Source organism: Coregonus clupeaformis, chromosome 29 (assembly GCF_020615455.1).
Source record: "Coregonus clupeaformis isolate EN_2021a chromosome 29, ASM2061545v1, whole genome shotgun sequence".
Taxonomy (NCBI): domain Eukaryota; kingdom Metazoa; phylum Chordata; class Actinopteri; order Salmoniformes; family Salmonidae; genus Coregonus; species Coregonus clupeaformis.
Genome location: NC_059220.1, coordinates 32993549 through 33011405, shown reverse-complemented (window position 1 = coordinate 33011405; position 17857 = coordinate 32993549). Strand labels below are relative to the sequence as shown.

Here is a 17857-nt window from a genome sequence, read left to right as displayed (position 1 = left end):
CAAATAAATATTGTAATGAATAATGTGGAGATTGAGCAAGTTGAGGAGACTAACTGCTTGGAGTAACCCATTGTAACCAAATTACAATTGGCACAGAACATGGTAGCACGGCTGGCCCTTAAATGTACACGGAGAGCTAACATTAATAATATGCATGTCAATCTCTCCTGGCTCAAAGTAGAGGAGAGATTGACTTCATCACTACTTGTATTTGTAAGAGGTATTGATTGACATGTTGAATGCACCGAGCTGTCTGTTTAAACTACCAGCACACAATTCGGACACCCATGCATACCCCACAAGACATGCCACCAGAAGTCTCTTCACAGTCCCCAAGTCCAGAAAAGACTATGGGAGGCGCACAGTACTACATAGAGCCATGACTACATGGAACTCTATTCCTCATCAAGTATCTCATGCAAGCAGTACAATTAGATTAAAACAACATTAATATACACCTTATGGAACAGCGGGGACTGTGAAGAGACTGCCTTGGCAGCTAATGGGGATCCATAATAAATACAAATACTAAATACTTAAGCATTATGACACTTCTATTAGATCAAATAAGCCTCACATATCAAAATATCAATTCATGTTTATCTTGACTAAATTCAACACTCATTGCCACCCATACAAAAACTCCTCACTTGCTTAATAATTAATGATCTGCTTAACGTGGACAGATATTGGGCAGAGTAAACCCTCTTGCTTAGCCTCTTCCTCTCTGGTCTGGGTTATCTTTGTGTGGATATCTATACAACTCATCTCTCGTGCTCTCTCTCGCTCTCTCATACAGATAGATAGAATACCCTTCAAAATATTGGATCGTGAAGTCAAGATTGAATTTTTGGCTCTATACTCAAGCACCTTTAATTTATTCGGATTTAATACATGATACAAAAGGCTACAGAACGTCAGCGTTTCTCAATAAACCATCCACACTTCAGTCCAGTAGGTGGCGGTAATGCATTACAAGCCATGCCAACCGACATGATTCTCCACAGAATAGAAAATAGGTTCGGAGCATGCGCAGAATGCTTTTCATTTCGTGGCCTAGCAAGAGCGTTCATAGAGACGTACATCAGTGAGCCAGAGAGGTTTCAAACTTTAATTTGCCTTGTATTACGCACCTAATAACATATAATAGAACTAGCTACAAACGTGAAACGACCCTTCAAAAAAGGATACAGCTAATTCAATAACATGGTAAGCAAACAGCATATTTAGCCCGTTTTGTTGGTTTGTGCCAACTCAGCAACAGTTTCCGTTCGTCTTTTAAGATTATGGCTCGCTAACGTTAGCTAGCTTCAGCAAGAGATTATATGGCGACTTTATAGTTAGTTAATATAGCTACAGTACTGCTTTGCGTCTTCCTCTCTGCTTTAAATATCAACTTTTCGTTTTGAAGATGGCCAATGACATAGGCTATGTGCCATGGATATTTACATTTTAGTCATTTAGCAGAAGCTCTTATCCAGAGCAATTTACAGTTAGTGAGTGCATACATATATTTTTTTTCATACTGGCCCCCCGTGGGAATCGAACCCACAACCCTGGCGTTGCAAGCGCCATGCTCTACCAACTGAGCTACACGGGTCCCCGTGAGTCAGAAACATTAATTCTAGTGTCAAAATTGATTACGTGTAAATAGTATAATTATTGTAATAAAGTCAGTCGTCCAAAACGGAGATTTGCGAGATTATAGGAAAGAATGGTATTTCACGGAATGAAAGGTATGCAACAGTTTTCCTTGGGTTGGCCAGTAGGGGCTGTAACACTGAGCTGGCTGTTACATCCAGTATAGCATCCAGCTCAGAGTTACAACATTCTGCATAGCATCTGGCTCAGATGCCGCGTTCAAAACAACTGGGAATTCGGAAAAATACGAGGTCTAATCATGACCTCTGTGATCTTCAGGTCGGAGTCGGAGTTCTAGAAAGAGGCCCAAGTTAGAAGACAGTTAAAATCGATTTTTCCCAGATGTTTTGGACGCTCGGATGTCGGATTCTTCCGAGTTCTGAGCTCCCGGTTGTTTTGAACACGGCAACATCCTGCATAGCATCCGGCTCAGTTATCTAGCATCCGTAGGGTGACCACATTTTAAAATACTTAATGCAAGACAACAGGATGATTTTCCAGGACAGTTATTAGGTTTCCATCCAGTTGGCGACAGATTTTCATGCAAATATTCTAAACTCCGCATAAAAACAATATGCGCATTTGCCTACCAGAGATGTTTCCATCAAATATACATTTTTTTTGGTTGTACTTTATATCCCTTTTTCTCCCCAATTTCAAATTGACTTGTTGTGGATAAAAGTCTGTGCGTGATGACATGGTGTACATACAAATAAATTGTGTGGTTAAAATAGAAAATACAAGTTAAATGGGTTTCCATTGCATTTTCAACTCTACAGATGGTTTTGTCACACAAAATGTTGCATTATATAGCGAATGTGCCAACTCTGGTCTTGGCACGTGCGCTGTAGCCAACAGCTCGCAGATAAAGTTAGTGTGTGTAGGCTACCTACATTGTTATAGGGCTGGGCGGTATTCCGTATTTTACTATATACCGGTATTGATGCATGGACCGGTTTTGGTTTTCACTTTACCTTCTGTAGCGGTATTTCAATGTTTGGTTTGTTAAATGTGATATGGAACTCAGGCGGATGTAATGTATAGTTTACTCCGTTTGCTACTTGAGGCTCTTTCTCCCACCTGCTGCATGCCACACCAAGCCCTGCCCCCTGTCACTCAAGGAGAGAGCAGTTGCTCGACCACTGCGGCACGAGCACTTTCTTGCCGTTCACTCTGCATGGTCAGATAGATGCAACAAGATGTTGGTGAAAACGATGCTGCTTTCCACAAGCGTTCTACAATTACTTTGTGTATCTTACTGTCTGCAAAATACTGTCTGCTAGTTTGTTTTAGAAAGTTGTGAATAAAATAAATCGTGTTAGCCGTTAATGCTAATCGCTAGTTGTCTGGCTAGCTAACTTGCTAAATGTACTAAGTCAGAGCAAACGTACAGTGGGGAAAAAACTATTTAGTCAGCCACCAATTGTGCAAGTTCTCCCACTTAAAAAGATGAGAGGCCTGTAATTTTCATCATAGGTACACGTCAACTATGACAGACAAAATGAGAAAAAAAAATCCAGAAAATCACATTGTAGGATTTTTTATGAATTTATTTGCAAATTATGGTGGAAAATAAGTATTTGGTCAATAACAAAAGTTTCTCAATAATTTGTTATATACCCTTTGTTGGCAATGACACAGGTCAAACGTTTTCTGTAAGTCTTCACACACTGTTGCTGGTATTTTGGCCCATTCCTCCATGCAGATCTCCTCTAGAGCAGTGATGTTTTGGGGCTGTCGCTGGGCAACACAGACTTTCAACTCCCTCCAAAGATTTTCTATGGGGTTGAGATCTGGAGACTGGCTAGGCCACTCCAGGACCTTGAAATGCTTCTTACGAATCACTCCTTCGTTGCCCGGGCGGTGTGTTTGGGATCATTGTCATGCTGAAAGACCCAACCACGTTTCATCTTCAATGCCCTTGCTGATGGAAGGAGGTTTTCACTCAAAATCTCACGATACATGGCCCCATTCTTTCTTTCCTTTACACGGATCAGTCGTCCTGGTCTCTTTGCAGAAAAACAGCCCCAAAGCATGATGTTTCCACCCCCATGCTTCACAGTAGGTATGGTGTTCTTTGGATGCAACTCAGCATTCTTTGTCCTCCAAACACGACGAGTTGAGTTTTTACCAAAAAGTTCTATTTTGGTTTCATCTGACCATATGACATTCTCCCAATCCTCTTCTGGATCATCCAAATGCACTCTAGCAAACTTCAGACGGGCCTGGACATGTACTGGCTTAAGCAGGGGGACACGTCTTTCACTGCAGGATTTGAGTCCCTGGCGGCGTAGTGTGTTACTGATGGTAGGCTTTGTTACTTTGGTCCCAGCTCTGCAGGTCATTCACTAGGTCCCCCCGTGTGGTTCTGGGATTTTTGCTCACCGTTCTTGTGATCATTTTGACCCCACGGGGTGAGATCTTGCGTGGAGCCCCAGATCGAGGGAGATTATCAGTGGTCTTGTATGTCTTCCATTTCCTAATAATTGCTCCCACAGTTGATTTCTTCAAACCAAGCTGCTTACCTATTGCAGATTCAGTCTTCCCAGCCTGGTGCAGGTCTACAATTTTGTTTCTGGGGTCCTTTGACAGCTCTTTGGTCTTGGCCATAGTGGAGTTTGGAGTGTGACTGTTTGAGGTTGTGGACAGGTGTCTTTTATACTGATAACAAGTTCAAACAGGTGCCATTAATACAGGTAACGAGTGGAGGACAGAGGAGCCTCTTAAAGAAGAAGTTACAGGTCTGTGAGAGCCAGAAATCTTGCTTTTTTGTAGGTGACCAAATACTTATTTTCCACCATAATTTGCTAATAAATTCATAAAAAATCCTACAATGTGATTTTCTGGGGGGAAAAAATCTCAATTTGTCTGTCATAGTTGACGTGTACCTATGATGAAAATTACAGGCCTCTCTCATCTTTTTAAGTGGGAGAACTTGCACAATTGGTGGCTGACTTAAACTTTTTTCCCCCACTGTATATACATTAAACACAATGTCATGCTGTTAACCCACCCCTTTGTTTGTATTAGCCCAACTCATGTTAGGTTGCCTCTTACCAGAACTGACAGTTCTACGTTTGCAGCTATGCATATCGCTGACTCTACCTTTAGAAGTGACATTGTCTGAAATAAATTCCAGAAAGTTATTCCAGTGTCAGCCTCTTCCCTGGGTGAAACCAGATCTAAGAACCTGTGTTGTACTGTATTACTATGGGGTGGCATAGGTCATCAACACACTTATCCCTCTACGGCTACATATACAGTGCATTCGGAAAGTATTCAGACCCCTTGACTTTTTCCACATTTTGTTACGTTACAGCCTGTAGTGGATATTTTAATCGATAATGAGGAGAGACAAGGTCAATTACCAATCAGAATATTAACTTTATTCTAAACTTATAAGGGAGCTGGTCACAATACCCACACAGAAGTGAGTAGTCATCCCTTCACATGGTTTGCAATAGGTAAAGACACATTCACATATGGAAACAATGTTTCCTTCTGACCTCCTTTGCCCTATTCTCTTTCTGAAATTCTGCTTAGCAACAGGGACATGTGATAGACAAGCCTGATTTCTCCCCTCTCTGAGGCCCAAATGAGGGAGGAAGTGCAGCTGCCAACACCAGAGTATGAAAGGAGACATTCTAATAACAAGAGTTCAACAGTTCAATCATATAAGCATATTCTGCAGATAAGACATCTTAATTATCTATGTTACTTAGCTAATTCTGATTTCTCCACCACATTTCCCCTCTCTAGGGACTTCGTTCCTTCCGGAGACATCAGAATAGTAACATGGTATCTTACATGGCAATGGTTACAATGAAAACCAATTAAAATGAATTAATTAAAGACCCTCACTGTCGACTACTCTTATTTCCATGCAAGCTTCCTCCGTTGGGAAACGGAGTTTTTAAACCTTTTACCTTCTACACATACCATATACAGTTCTAACTTGCCAGTGTCTGCTGATGATTAGGTATAACAAAGATAGCCAAGTGGAGTCTCTCAGTAAAGCGTTTGCTCCCAGAGTGTGGCTGCCCAGGAGAAAACACCTGGCAATCACAGAGACTGGGCGTTCAGCCAATATTCCACTCCTACTGAGCCGACCCTGTGAGCAAATCTCTGTCTACAGCGGGCGCATTCCTAAATATGCAACAGGTCAAACATCACTGTCCTCAGCAGTAAAAGGTAGCTCAGCTAATCCTTCACATCCTGTATTCTGGCCAGGGTAACATTTAACATTACATTTGGCCTTGAATTCGTTTCCAGTTTTAAGACATATTGCAGCAAGACTTCAACATGAGGATGAACAGCAAAATCAATACTCTGTCCTTGTCATGGTCCGAATCACACATAGGACTATTCATAAATTATACACTTTTTCCTAATCATTAGTGTTTAACCTGGACCATCAGACACTAGTTAAAGACATTACAAACAATGTGTGTACCAGGTTTACATTGGGTGTTTCACTACATTTGTAATCAGGATAATTTACATGTGTGCAACCAAACCTCTGGCAATAGAAACTTCAGAAAATGTAATGTATGTGCCCTTTAAGCTGTATCATTTCAAACCTGTGAAAAATCCACTAAACAAAACAAAAATTCAAACACTGTATTAACACCATGAACAAATATTCATAACATAAACATTTAATTAGTTTTCACTTTTACTAAATCTTAATCAGTCCAAATCATTTAAAATTCTAATTAACTTCACCTTCACATGGTGTAAAACATTCTTAAGGGAATCATTTTAGACAATTAAAAAGTTAAACAGAAGTACACTCTTCATCTGTACAAAGAGGACAATCATCACGTTGATGCGTCGATCTCAGTCCTCTTAAACAATTGGGCGGCTATTGTTTGCTGGACTCCTGTCCTGAGCCTGCCGTTGGCTCGAGCTGGAGTGGCTGTTATTTAAGTCCCGCCGTGGGATGCTGGTATTCTTCAATTGCATTGTGGCAACTTCTCCCAGGGCCCATACAACAGCTGCAATGAGAAGACTGACCACGAAAGCAACAAACACATGATGCGTAGAGTCCGGTCCTGGTCCTCCCATGGCCACTGGGGTCGCCTATGACGATTCATCAGCTGGTTCATCTTCGTATGGGTTGTGGGGCACCTTCCTGTACTGGCTGGCATGAACCCACGTCGACCTCTTTGCAACTGTCAGGAGCACCTGGAATGGACCAGTCTAGCGCTGTTGGTGCCAAGTCTTTCTGCGGAGGTCCTTGATGACCACCCAATCTCCTGGCTGCAATTTGTGGAGCTGTCCTCCCTTTGGTTCAGGCAAAGACTCTTTTATCCTGGGGAGAATAGACTTCAGAACATTATTAATTGCAGCACAGTAGCTTACCATTTGATTCTCGCAACCCATCAGTGTCAATCTGTTCTGTGGAAAAGGGGTTTACACATTTTGCACAAAATTGCGTATGTATATTTGGTATTTCAGAGACAAAATTCCACTGGCCCTGCAGTAAACTGCAGGTCAGACACATCCTGTAAAGAAAACATGTTTTTAACAGAGACAGGAAGTGCAACAAAATAGCCTCCAACAAGTTTTCAACCAATTTAGAATTCCTCACCAGATGAGGTGAGGAACCCACATTGCTTCCAGAGTGTACCGAAGTCATGCACAACCTCAAATGCATACCTACTGTCAGTATAAATCATAACAGTTTTACCCTTAGCCAAAATAAATGCTCTACTAAGAGCAAACTATTCTGCAGCCTGAGCTGACAGATGGGGTGGTATTTTAGCACTATCTAAGGTAGTGGCAGTAACGGTTATTGCATAAGCCACTAATGGTTTTTCTTGAGGTGATTTTTGAGAGGAACCATCCACAAATAGTTCCAAATCAGCATTCATTAAATGCACATCCGATAAATTGGGGAGTGGCTTACAGACCTGGTCAACTAGGACAGCACAATCATGGGGCTCACCCTCATCGTCAGTTGGTAGGTTTTTTTTTCAAACACCAATGGATTAAATCATTTAGAATGATCCGGCAAACCTAAACATAAAGAAAAGGTTAGCAACTGTGTCAAAATTTGTCAACTGCCTGCGAGTTCACTTTATCTTGTCCTTCATCGCCATCTTGTGGCCATGGATGAGATCAGTGTTAAACAGTTCATCATTATGCAAATATTCATTCACAATTTACATTTACATTTACGTCATTTAGCAGACGCTCTTATCCAGAGCGACTTACAAATACAATACTTACAAATGTGTGCCTCCACATATTAATTCATGGGGTACCTCAAAGTACAGGTATTCTTACTACATGTATCAACTCACTTGATAACCAGGAATCGGTTACCTTGAACACCTTTTCAAATGCCGTACACAGGCCTTCTCTACAAGGCTAAAAGCATTTAACCTTTCAAACTTAGAATTCTAAAGTCTTCACCGGTAGTGCTGTGAAAGCAAAGGTTAGTGGTTACAACACTGCTACAACTATCAGGTGGACAGAAAATTGTATTGTTGGAAATCAGTCATAACTCCTTCAGTCAGTAGCTTAGTTATAATTTTGTAAAACTACAGTCTACAGCAATTGTAGATCTTAAATGTAGGAAGGTCTAAAGGAGTCTGAGTTACAACAGTACTCTTATTCATTCCAATACCAAATGTAATACCCCTTAAACAAATGTAATATACCTCAACGCTAATTTTCTCATTGTCTTCAAACTTATAATTTCAAGATTATTTTTAAAAAAAACGTTCCATCAATCTTAAATAAAAACAACAGCCAGAAATGCTTTTCAAGCAGTACATTATCCTTACAAAACAATCATCAAAATAAATCACATTGAAACGTGGTTGGATTGGGAACAACTGGGGCACGGGCAAAGACGGCATCATTCACAGGTCTAAATCTTGAACAAAACGCCAATCCCCTGAGGCTTTTCTTACTGGCATGATAGGGGTGTTGCAAGGTGACTCTGGACACAGGACTAATGCTCCATGCTGTAACAGTGAGGCATGTACAGGTGTGATACCCGCATTAGCCTCTTTACTGAGTGGATACTGTGCTCTAGAGGGCGCCTGGTATCTTTGGGAGTGACTACAAGGGGCTCAGCCCCCTTCATCCTGCCAAAACCATACTTATCCCTTGTCCATAGGCAATCAGGGACCCCTCTCAAGAGGGGCGAGTCCTCACTCAAAAGCATGATATTGGTGACACAAGAGGGCTGATCAAGTCCATGCACACCCCTCTCAACTGCTGTGTCCCAGTTGAAGGGGTAACAATATGTCAGTGTGCTGCGTGAATAAGTTGACCCATCTGAAACCATCTCCCAATCAACAGCATTGACCAGACCCTTTATTCAAAGCCCCAGTATCCTCCCACTCAACTCTGCATGATTTTGTCAGGGACACATGTGGTGCACTATCTTCAAACATGTAGAGCTCTTTCTGTGCAGGGGTTCGATTAACCCCCAAAGCACAAATCACTGCTACCATACAACCCTTCACACTGGATAGATTCTGGCGCTACACTTTGGGTTTTGGCCATTGAGAAAACACGAGCAATATTGGGCACCTCATTTATCAATGTCCCATGCATAATACCAGTCACAAAACTCAGACATTATCAATTGCTCTTCCTCCTCCTCCTCATGAATAACGGTTAAACCGGTTGGGCCACATGTTATGTTGATGCCCAGTTTACACAGGAGGTCCCTGACCATCAGATTGACAGGACAGTTGTCAGAGTAGAGAAATTGATGCTGACACTTCTCCTCACAAAAGGAGACCGGCAGAGGTATAGTTACATGCTCTCTGAATGGGAAGCCTGAAGCCCCTACAGTTTTTACTGTTTCACTAGACATGGGAGGTTTTGTCATAGCCTTTACAGTTAGCTCCCGTATCAACAATAACTATTATTGACTGCAAGCCTCCACTGTTGGCTCGATTCGAGGAAGAGTATGGCTCTTTAAAAACAAATGTTCTGGTTGCTCTGACAATTCTAATTAAACTACTACTTCCCCTTCCGCCCGTCAGTATTCTCCCTCCTCCTCCTCTCCCTCTCGAGGGGCCCCCCTTGGGGCTCCTCTACCTCTTGATCCACCTCTTCCCCTCGGCTGCTGGGCAGTTTGAGTGCAGCTTGCGGCGAAATGGCCTGGTTTTTGACAGTTGTAGCAGATTCTTCCACCACTCGCACCCCCTCCAGCAGCTGCTAATGCGGCCATCTGGTAGAATGTAAACTGAGCAGCTTGTAGTTTCTGAGTCTTATGGTCGCCTGTGCTGGTTGGGGGTGTGTCCTCGAGGAACGGGTTGCGACTCTTTCTGTCCGCTTGTCTGGCTTCCCCAGCCACACCTTTCCTCTGTGGTCTGGGAGTTGACGTCATTCCCACCGCCAGCATGGCCAGTCCAGAGAGCAGTTTGTCCACCGCTGCTGCTACTAGGGGAGATTCATACGTGAGGGTCGGCACAGGAGTGAACTGTGGAGTTGGGGGAGGAGGCACAGTGGGGTGTAGAGCGAGGGCGTCCACTGGGTCTGCTGGATCGGGTGGAGGCGGGGGAGGGAGGTCATCAGCCACAGACACAGGCCCAGGCAGCACTGGGTAGAGAGTGGTCAGGAGAAAAGTAGGGAGGGGGGAAATCTCTCTCATCGTCTTTTCTGTTCTTTCTCACTGTCTCGTCTATCTGTTTTCTCTTCCTCCTCAGTCTGCACTACCATATTCTGACGGGGCTGTCCCCTAAATGAATCCTGTCTTTGTGTAGGCCGTTCTGCCTCTTTCCTAGTTTCTAAATTTAACCCAGCCTATTTGATCTTTTGTACCTTTGTTAGTCCCTTCATACTCTGTCAGTCTCTCCCTGACTTTGTCTAACATTGTTACACTCAGTGTCCCCGTCAACGGAAAACCACCTTCCCTATCTGTAATTTCACCTGGTCCAGAAAGTCCCTTTCCCACTTATCTGCACATAACTTTCAGGGCCCCCATGGAAGGATCTGGAATGCCATGTCCCTTGCTCCTGTGTGCTCCCATGGTTCCTGTTCCACTCACAGATCACACACACACACACACACACACACACACACAGGGGTAGACAAACAAAGAAAACCGGTTAGTGCTGTTTATGATGTTATTTTATCCATATGAACAGGGAAATTCATATCTCCATTAAAATATTGCCTAATTAGTGACCCCAGAACGGGGTGTCATCTCCACACGGGGATATCGCCTACTGCGATCACTGTAGTATAGATCCTCTTATGTCTATCCAGATATGCAAAACTTCCCACAAAATACCCGTGCCTCCTATCTAATTGTGTAACACGGTCCCAAAAATCCAATCTTACCTTGTATTTTCTAACATCCACCTCAGGTGAAGTCCCAGGAATAACTAAACTAACAATAGCATCTAACAATAGTAACCCAGGGATGCCTGTTTTACCTCATTAACAAACATTTTATCAATTACATACACGTTATAATTTGAACTTCACCAAGTCAGATGCCCTCGCATGGCATCACCTGCACTCTAGTCCCTCATTCAATGAGCTCACCAAGCCGAGTTTTCCCGCAGGATTACTTGCGCTCTAGTCCCTTGCTCCATATTAACCTCACCAGTCCTACTGTGATCAATTCAGTACTACGAACTGGAATTTTGGTTGCCCTCAACTGGCTGATTTAACAATTATGTCCAAGGATACCTCACTTAAGAACACTCTTATCAACTCAACTCAGTCCTGCTAGTCACCTCAGCTGTGGCCCCCCATAAGGAGGACCTCGCTCTGAGCGTACCCTGAACAGGGACTCCTTTTATAAATGTTCTATTGGTGAATCATCTTGCTCCCATCTCTCAATACTATGTTGGGGATCTGGTATCCACCCATGCCCGCTTCCACTCAGATCTTAGGCAGGTCCAGCTGCTCATTTAGGAGCGCGGCTCCCCTGAGATCCCAATTTGGGGATCCCCTGTGCACAGTTTACCCAGATCTTTAGGAGCAACCAACAGGTGAAGTTACAGATCCCACCCTCGTCGCCAAATGTAGTAGATATTTTAATCAATAATGAGGAAAGACAAGGTAAATTACCAATCAGAAATATTAAGTTTATTCTAAACTTATCGAAAAGTGAGCTGGTCACAATACCCACACAGAAGTGAGTAGAGTGAGAGATCACTGAGTGGAGTGAGCCTCTGGGTAATATACCATCTCAGGATGGGTCAGGATAGGTGCAACCTCAGAGATAACATACAATGGTTCCAGACACTAACTCCACACATCCTGTGCCAGACCTTAGCCCCAAATACAAATAACTAATTGTTTTGTTCAGTACTAAAAATTTAGAAGGACATTTGTTGTTACTTAGTTGTTACAAGTGATTTGTTCCCATTCCTCATGCCATCCCTTCACATGGTTTGCAATAGGTAAAGACACATATTCACATATGGAAACAATGTTTCCTTCTGACCTCCTTTGCCCTATTCTCTTTCTGAAATTCTGCATAGCAACAGGGACGTGATAGACAAGCCTGACTTCTCCCCTCTCTGGGCCCCAGGTGACTGAGGCCCAAATGAGGGAGGAAGTGCAGCTGCCAACACCAGAGTACGAAAGGAGACATTCTAATAACAAGAGTTCAACAGTTAAATCATATAATCATATTCTGTGTTACTTAGCTAATTCTGATTTCTCTACCACCAGCCTTATTCTAAAATGGATTAAATAAATACAAATAATCATCATTCTATACACAATACCTCATAATTACAAAGTGAAAAAGTTTTTTTTTGATAAACGGATACCTTATTTACATAACTATTCAGACCCTTTGCTATTCGACTCTAAATTGAGCTCAGGTGCATCCTGTTTCCATTGATTATCCTTGAGATGTTTCTACAACTTGATTGGAGTCCACCTGTGGTAAATTCAATTGATTGGACATGATTTGGAAAGGCACACACCTGTATAAGGTCCCACAGTTGACAGTGCATGTCAGAGCTGGCCGCCCAGCCAAACTGAGCAATCGGGGGAGAAGGGCCCTGGTCAGGGAGGTGATCAAGAACCCGATGATCAGTCTGACAGAGCTCCAGAGTTCCTCTGTGGAGATGGGAGAACCTTCCAGAAGGACAACCATCTCTGCAGCACTCCACCAATCAGGCATTCATGGTAGAGTGGCCAGATGGAAGCCACTCCTCAGTAAAAAGCACATGACAGCCCGCTTGGAGTTTGCCAAAAGACACCTAAAGGACTCTTAGACCACGAGAAACAAGATTCTCTGGTCAGATGAAACCAGGATTGAACTTTTTGGCCTGAATGCCAAGCGTCACGTCTGGAGGAAACCTGGCACCATCCCTACGGTGAAGCGTGGTGGCAGCATCATGCTGTGGGGATGTTTTTCAGCAGCATGGACTGGGAGACTAGTCAAGATTGAGGGAAAGATGAACGGAGCAAAGTACAGAGAGATCCTTGATGAAAAACTGTTCCAGAGCGCTCAGGACCTCAGACTGGGTTGAAGGTTTACCTTCCAACAAGACAACGACCCTAAGCACACACCCAAGATAACGCAGGAGTGGCTTCGGGACAAGTCTCTGAATGTCCTTGAGTGGCCCAGCCAGAGCCCAGACTTGAACCCGATCGAACATCTCTGGAGAGACCTGAAAATAGCTGTGCAGCAACGCTCCCCATCCAACCTGACAGAGCTTGAGATGGTCTGCAGAGAAGAATGGGAGAAACTCCCCAAATACAAGTGTGCCAAGCTTGTAGCGTCATACCGAAAAAGACTCGAGCCTGTAATTGCTGCCAAAGGTGCTTCAACAAAGTACTGAGTAAAGGGTCTGAATACTTATGTAAATGTAATATTGCCTGTTTTTTTGTTGTTGGCAAAAACAAATCTAAAAACCTGTTTTGGCTTTCATTATGGGGTATTGTGTGTAGATTGAGGGGATTAAACTATTTAATCTATTTTAGAATAAGGCTGTAACGTACTTTCTTTGTTCTCGATTCGGAATAAACTTCTCTTTATAAATGTCTGTATACAGTTGCAAGTGGTACTCCAAAAAACTGAAAATTTAAGAAAATATTTAAATCCACTTTTTGTACTGAGTGAGAAATGCCTCTTGCGTGTGTGTAGATCTTTGTTTGGGTCACGTGGCTGTGTTGCTTAGAACTGATAGTTTTTGCAAATATGTTGGGAAGTGCGAGATGTCCTCCAGCTAAAATGGCGAGGGAACTCCTCACAAATATTTACTTTTATTGGAGTTCCACCTGCAACTAGAAACAGGAGTTAAGACAGTGGGGCCTTCTGAATTGATAACAAAGAAAGGATCACTAGGTAAAGATTCACCAGGTAAAGATTGGTCGAACATTTGCTGATTACCCTTAACACTAGCAGCATGTCAACGGCTATCCACAAGCTGCAAACAGCTTATGTTAGACTACTTCGTATGATTTATTAGCTAGCTAACGTTAGGTTGCTAGCCAACATCCTTTTAGTGTGTCTCTCATTTCCCAAGGTGAAAGACTTGGGTTGTTCTTGATTTGCGGTGGTATTTACATCCCTCGCCTTTGCAACCATGAAAAACACTGAACATTTTTAAGTTACACACTTTCCCACTTGCTACTACACCTTTTCATAAATCTAGTGCGTGTTGTATATAGGTATTGAACTTGACACGCCTACATAATATCTGTTGTCATTATTCTAGGATTGTGAGGACAGTGCCAGCATGTCTCTTCCCCACCACCCTGATCCCGAACCTACAGAGTCACTGGGTCCTGACTGTAACAGTGGAACTCTTGCACTGCTGCTGGAAGACTGCATTAATCTGCTGGGCCCAAATGCAGAGTCTATGAAACTCGAGGAGGTAGCGTAGAAAGCGTACATTACGAAATGATGTAGTTTGTTAGTGTTTATTATTCCATTCGACACCACCTACACTGTCTGTTTATGTTGTGTTTATTTTAGGATTGTGAGGACAGTCCCATCCTGTCTCTTCCTCACCAACCTGAGCCCAATTCGCCCCACAAGTGGGTAACAGTACTGCTGGAAGACTGCAGAAAATCACAGAGTACTGGCTGTAACAGTGGAGCTCAGTGGACACTACTACCTCTCAAGAGAGTTAGAGTACAGGTGGAGGACTGCAGGAAGAAGCTGGGTCCGAATGCACAATCTATACAAGTTGAGGTTGTTGATAGCAGAGGATCAACTCATCCAGGTAATTGATCAAATTTTGCAAAGCCTTATTATGCATTTGGTTAGATTTGTGTTGATGCACTTGATGCTGACTCTCTTCTCTGTGTATCCCAAGACCCTCTCACTCACACAGGTGTAAAGCCCAACCAACATGGAGAGCTTGGCGAGAACTCCTCTTCACCAGCAGAACATGGAGAGATCTCTGCTCCTGGAGAGCTTGGCGAGAACTCCTCTTCACCAGCAGAACATGGAGAGATCTCTGCTCCAGGAGAGCTTGGACAGAACTCATCTGCAATAGATCTTAAACTGAAGGATACCAACAAAACAAAAAGACCTCACCACTGTTCTCAGTGTGGTAAGAGTTTCAAAACATCAAATGATCTAAAAGTACATCAGAGAATTCACACTGGAGAGAAACCTTACCACTGCCCATATTGTGGGAAGAATTTCGCTCAGCCTGGTTATTTTAATGTACACCTGCGACAGCACACTGGAGAAAAGCCTTACCAATGCTCTGAGTGTGATCAATGTTTTTCCCGTCCTGACAGTTTTAAATTACACCAAAAAGTTCACATGAAAATTCATACTGAAAAGAAGCCTTACCGCTGCTCTGACTGTGGGAAGAATTTCTCTCAGGCGAGTTACTTTAAGATACACCAACGAATTCACACTGGAGAAAAACCCTTTCACTGCTCTGGCTGCGAGAAGCGCTTCACTACATCAGCTGAATTGAAATTGCATGAGCGGGTACATTCAGGAGTTAAACCTCACCACTGCACTGACTGTGGGAAGAGTTTTTCTGTACTTTCTCGATTACGAAGACATCAACTTTCACACACTGGAGAAAAGCCTTTCTCCTGTCAACAGTGTGGAAAAGGTTTCCCTGAGAAATTTAGTTTACTAACACACCAGCAAATACACATAGGAGAGAAGGCTTTTAACTGCTCGGACTGTGGGAAGAGTTTTACCTTAAAACGTTACTTAACAATTCATCAAAGATCACACACTGGACAGAAGCCGTACAAATGCTCTGTCTGTGGGAAGGAATTTGCACGAGGCAGCAACTTCATAGCACACCAGCGAGTACATACAGGAGAGAAGCCTTACTCCTGCTCCTTTTGTGAGAAACGATGCTATACATCAACTGATCTAAAAATTCATCAGAGAATGCACACAGGAGAGAAACCATTCCCTTGCCCTGACTGTGAAAAACGCTTCAGTGCAAAAGTTCAACTAACAGCTCATCAGAGAGTACACACAGGAGAGTTGCCTTACTCCTGCTGTGAATGTGGGAGGGGCTACCCACACCTGCAAAGTTTGAAGTACCACCGGCAAAAACAACACAAATTGAAAATCTCACCACTAAAGAAGACTAAGAAGAACACAATGAAATAACAATGTGCTAAATTTCTCATTGTCAATCCGAGCAAGATATTGTTGAGTCAGTTGATACTTGAAAGGGGCTTTGTATCACAGTTAAGTGTGAATTGAGATGTTCAACATTAGGATCTCCTTCATACACCAGAGAACACGCACTGGAGAAAACCCTTGAAAGGTGTGGTTATGCTTTAATATATTATTTGCTATTTCGATGGCAGTGTACGACATAGGGCCCGTTTCCCAGAAACTAGTCCTGGATTAAGCTATTTCAGAGGTTTTCCCATTGCGCAAGAGGTGTGTGAAGATGTTTAGGAATAATTTGTGCACTGATTACAGACCAGTCATGTATAGCAGCAGGCAGCCCACTCAGTCATATTTCAATCAGTAATGTATTGATCTTTGCGGTGTACAGCCCTGCCTCATGTAAGCAATAGGTAAAGACACATTCACATATGGACACAATGTTTCCTTCTGACCTCCTTTGCCCTATTCTCTTTCTGATATTCTGCTTAGCAACAGGGACATGTGATAGACAAGCCTGATTTCTCCCCTCTCTGGGCCCCAGGTGACTGAGGCCCATATGAGGGAGGAAGTGCAGCTGCCAACACCAGAGTACGAAAGGAGACATTTTAATAACAACAGTTCAATCATAAGCATATTCTGCAGATAAGACATCTTAACTATCTATGTTACTTAGCTAATTCAGATTTCTCCACCACAAGCCTTATTCTAAAATGGATGAAATAAATAATAATCCTCATCATTCTACAAACAATACCCCATAATTACAAAGTGAAAACAGGTTTTTAGACATTTTTGCAAAGGTATTACAAATATACAGATACCTTATTTACATAAGTATTCAGACCCTTTGCTACTAACATGCCTTTACTCAATCTGCGCATAGGATAAGACTGTGTCTTCCTGTGTTTGAAGCATTCAATGAAAATAACACCTTCCCTGTAGGGTTGCATTGCTGCCTCTGGTTCTGGGGTCGTTGAGCGTGCACAAGGCATCATGAAATAAGCAGATTATCAGGTGTTTGAGTCCAGTGTTAAACCAAGTGTCCAAAACTGTGGTCTCCATTTGAAGGTTGTGGGTCTTCCAGCAGTACAATGACCCCCCCACCCCAAAAAAAAAAAACACACATAAAAAAAGCACCCAGGAATGGTTCAAGAAGAGATGGACTGTTCTGGAGTGGCCAGCGAAGATTCCCGATCTGAATCACATCCAGAACCTATGGCGAGAGCTGAAAACAGCAGTTGGTGCAGGGCACCCCTCAAACATTGAAGAATTAGAGCACTTTGCTGCTGAAAAGTGGGCCAAACAGCCAGTAGAAAGGTGCAGCAAGCTCATTGATGGCTACAAGAAGTGTTTGTGTCTGCAGTTAACTTTGGCAAAGGATGTGCAACCAAGTAGCTCCAGGGTGCCAATAATTCTGTCCATGCCATTTGTCTTTATTTTCTAAATTAAAATTGCTTAAGTTTACAACAAAATTGGTTCTGCAATGTTGAAAATCCAATAGGGAATTATTTGAAGGCCCAGTGCAGTCAAAAAAGTGATTTTCCTGTGTTTTTATATATATTTCCACACTGAGGTTGGAATAATACTGGAATTGTGAAAATGATAATGCCCTTTTAGCATAAGAGCTGTTTGAAAAGACTGAAATTTCAGTCTGTTTTA

The 17857-nt window shown here is 42.7% G+C and overlaps 1 protein-coding gene across 1 annotated transcript; it reads left to right on the top strand.

Moving 5' to 3' along the window:
* The first annotated feature begins 1064 nt into the window (after positions 1-1064).
* On the top strand, positions 1065-16971 carry LOC121545059 (zinc finger protein 2-like). Its single transcript, XM_041855419.2, has 4 exons — positions 1065-1209; positions 14307-14465; positions 14567-14816; positions 14910-16971. The coding sequence occupies exons 1-4, from the start codon at positions 1207-1209 to the stop codon at positions 16187-16189; spliced, it is 1692 nt and encodes a 563-aa protein (XP_041711353.1). The 5' UTR covers positions 1065-1206; the 3' UTR covers positions 16190-16971.
* The last annotated feature ends 886 nt before the right edge of the window (positions 16972-17857 follow it).

Excerpts from the sequence above, each read along its gene's own strand:
- LOC121545059 (XM_041855419.2), top strand. Across the intron at positions 14,466-14,566 it reads AGTCTATGAAACTCGAGGAG|GATTGTGAGGACAGTCCCAT; the intron begins GTAGCGTAGAAA and ends TGTTTATTTTAG. Across the intron at positions 14,817-14,909 it reads CAGAGGATCAACTCATCCAG|ACCCTCTCACTCACACAGGT; the intron begins GTAATTGATCAA and ends GTGTATCCCAAG.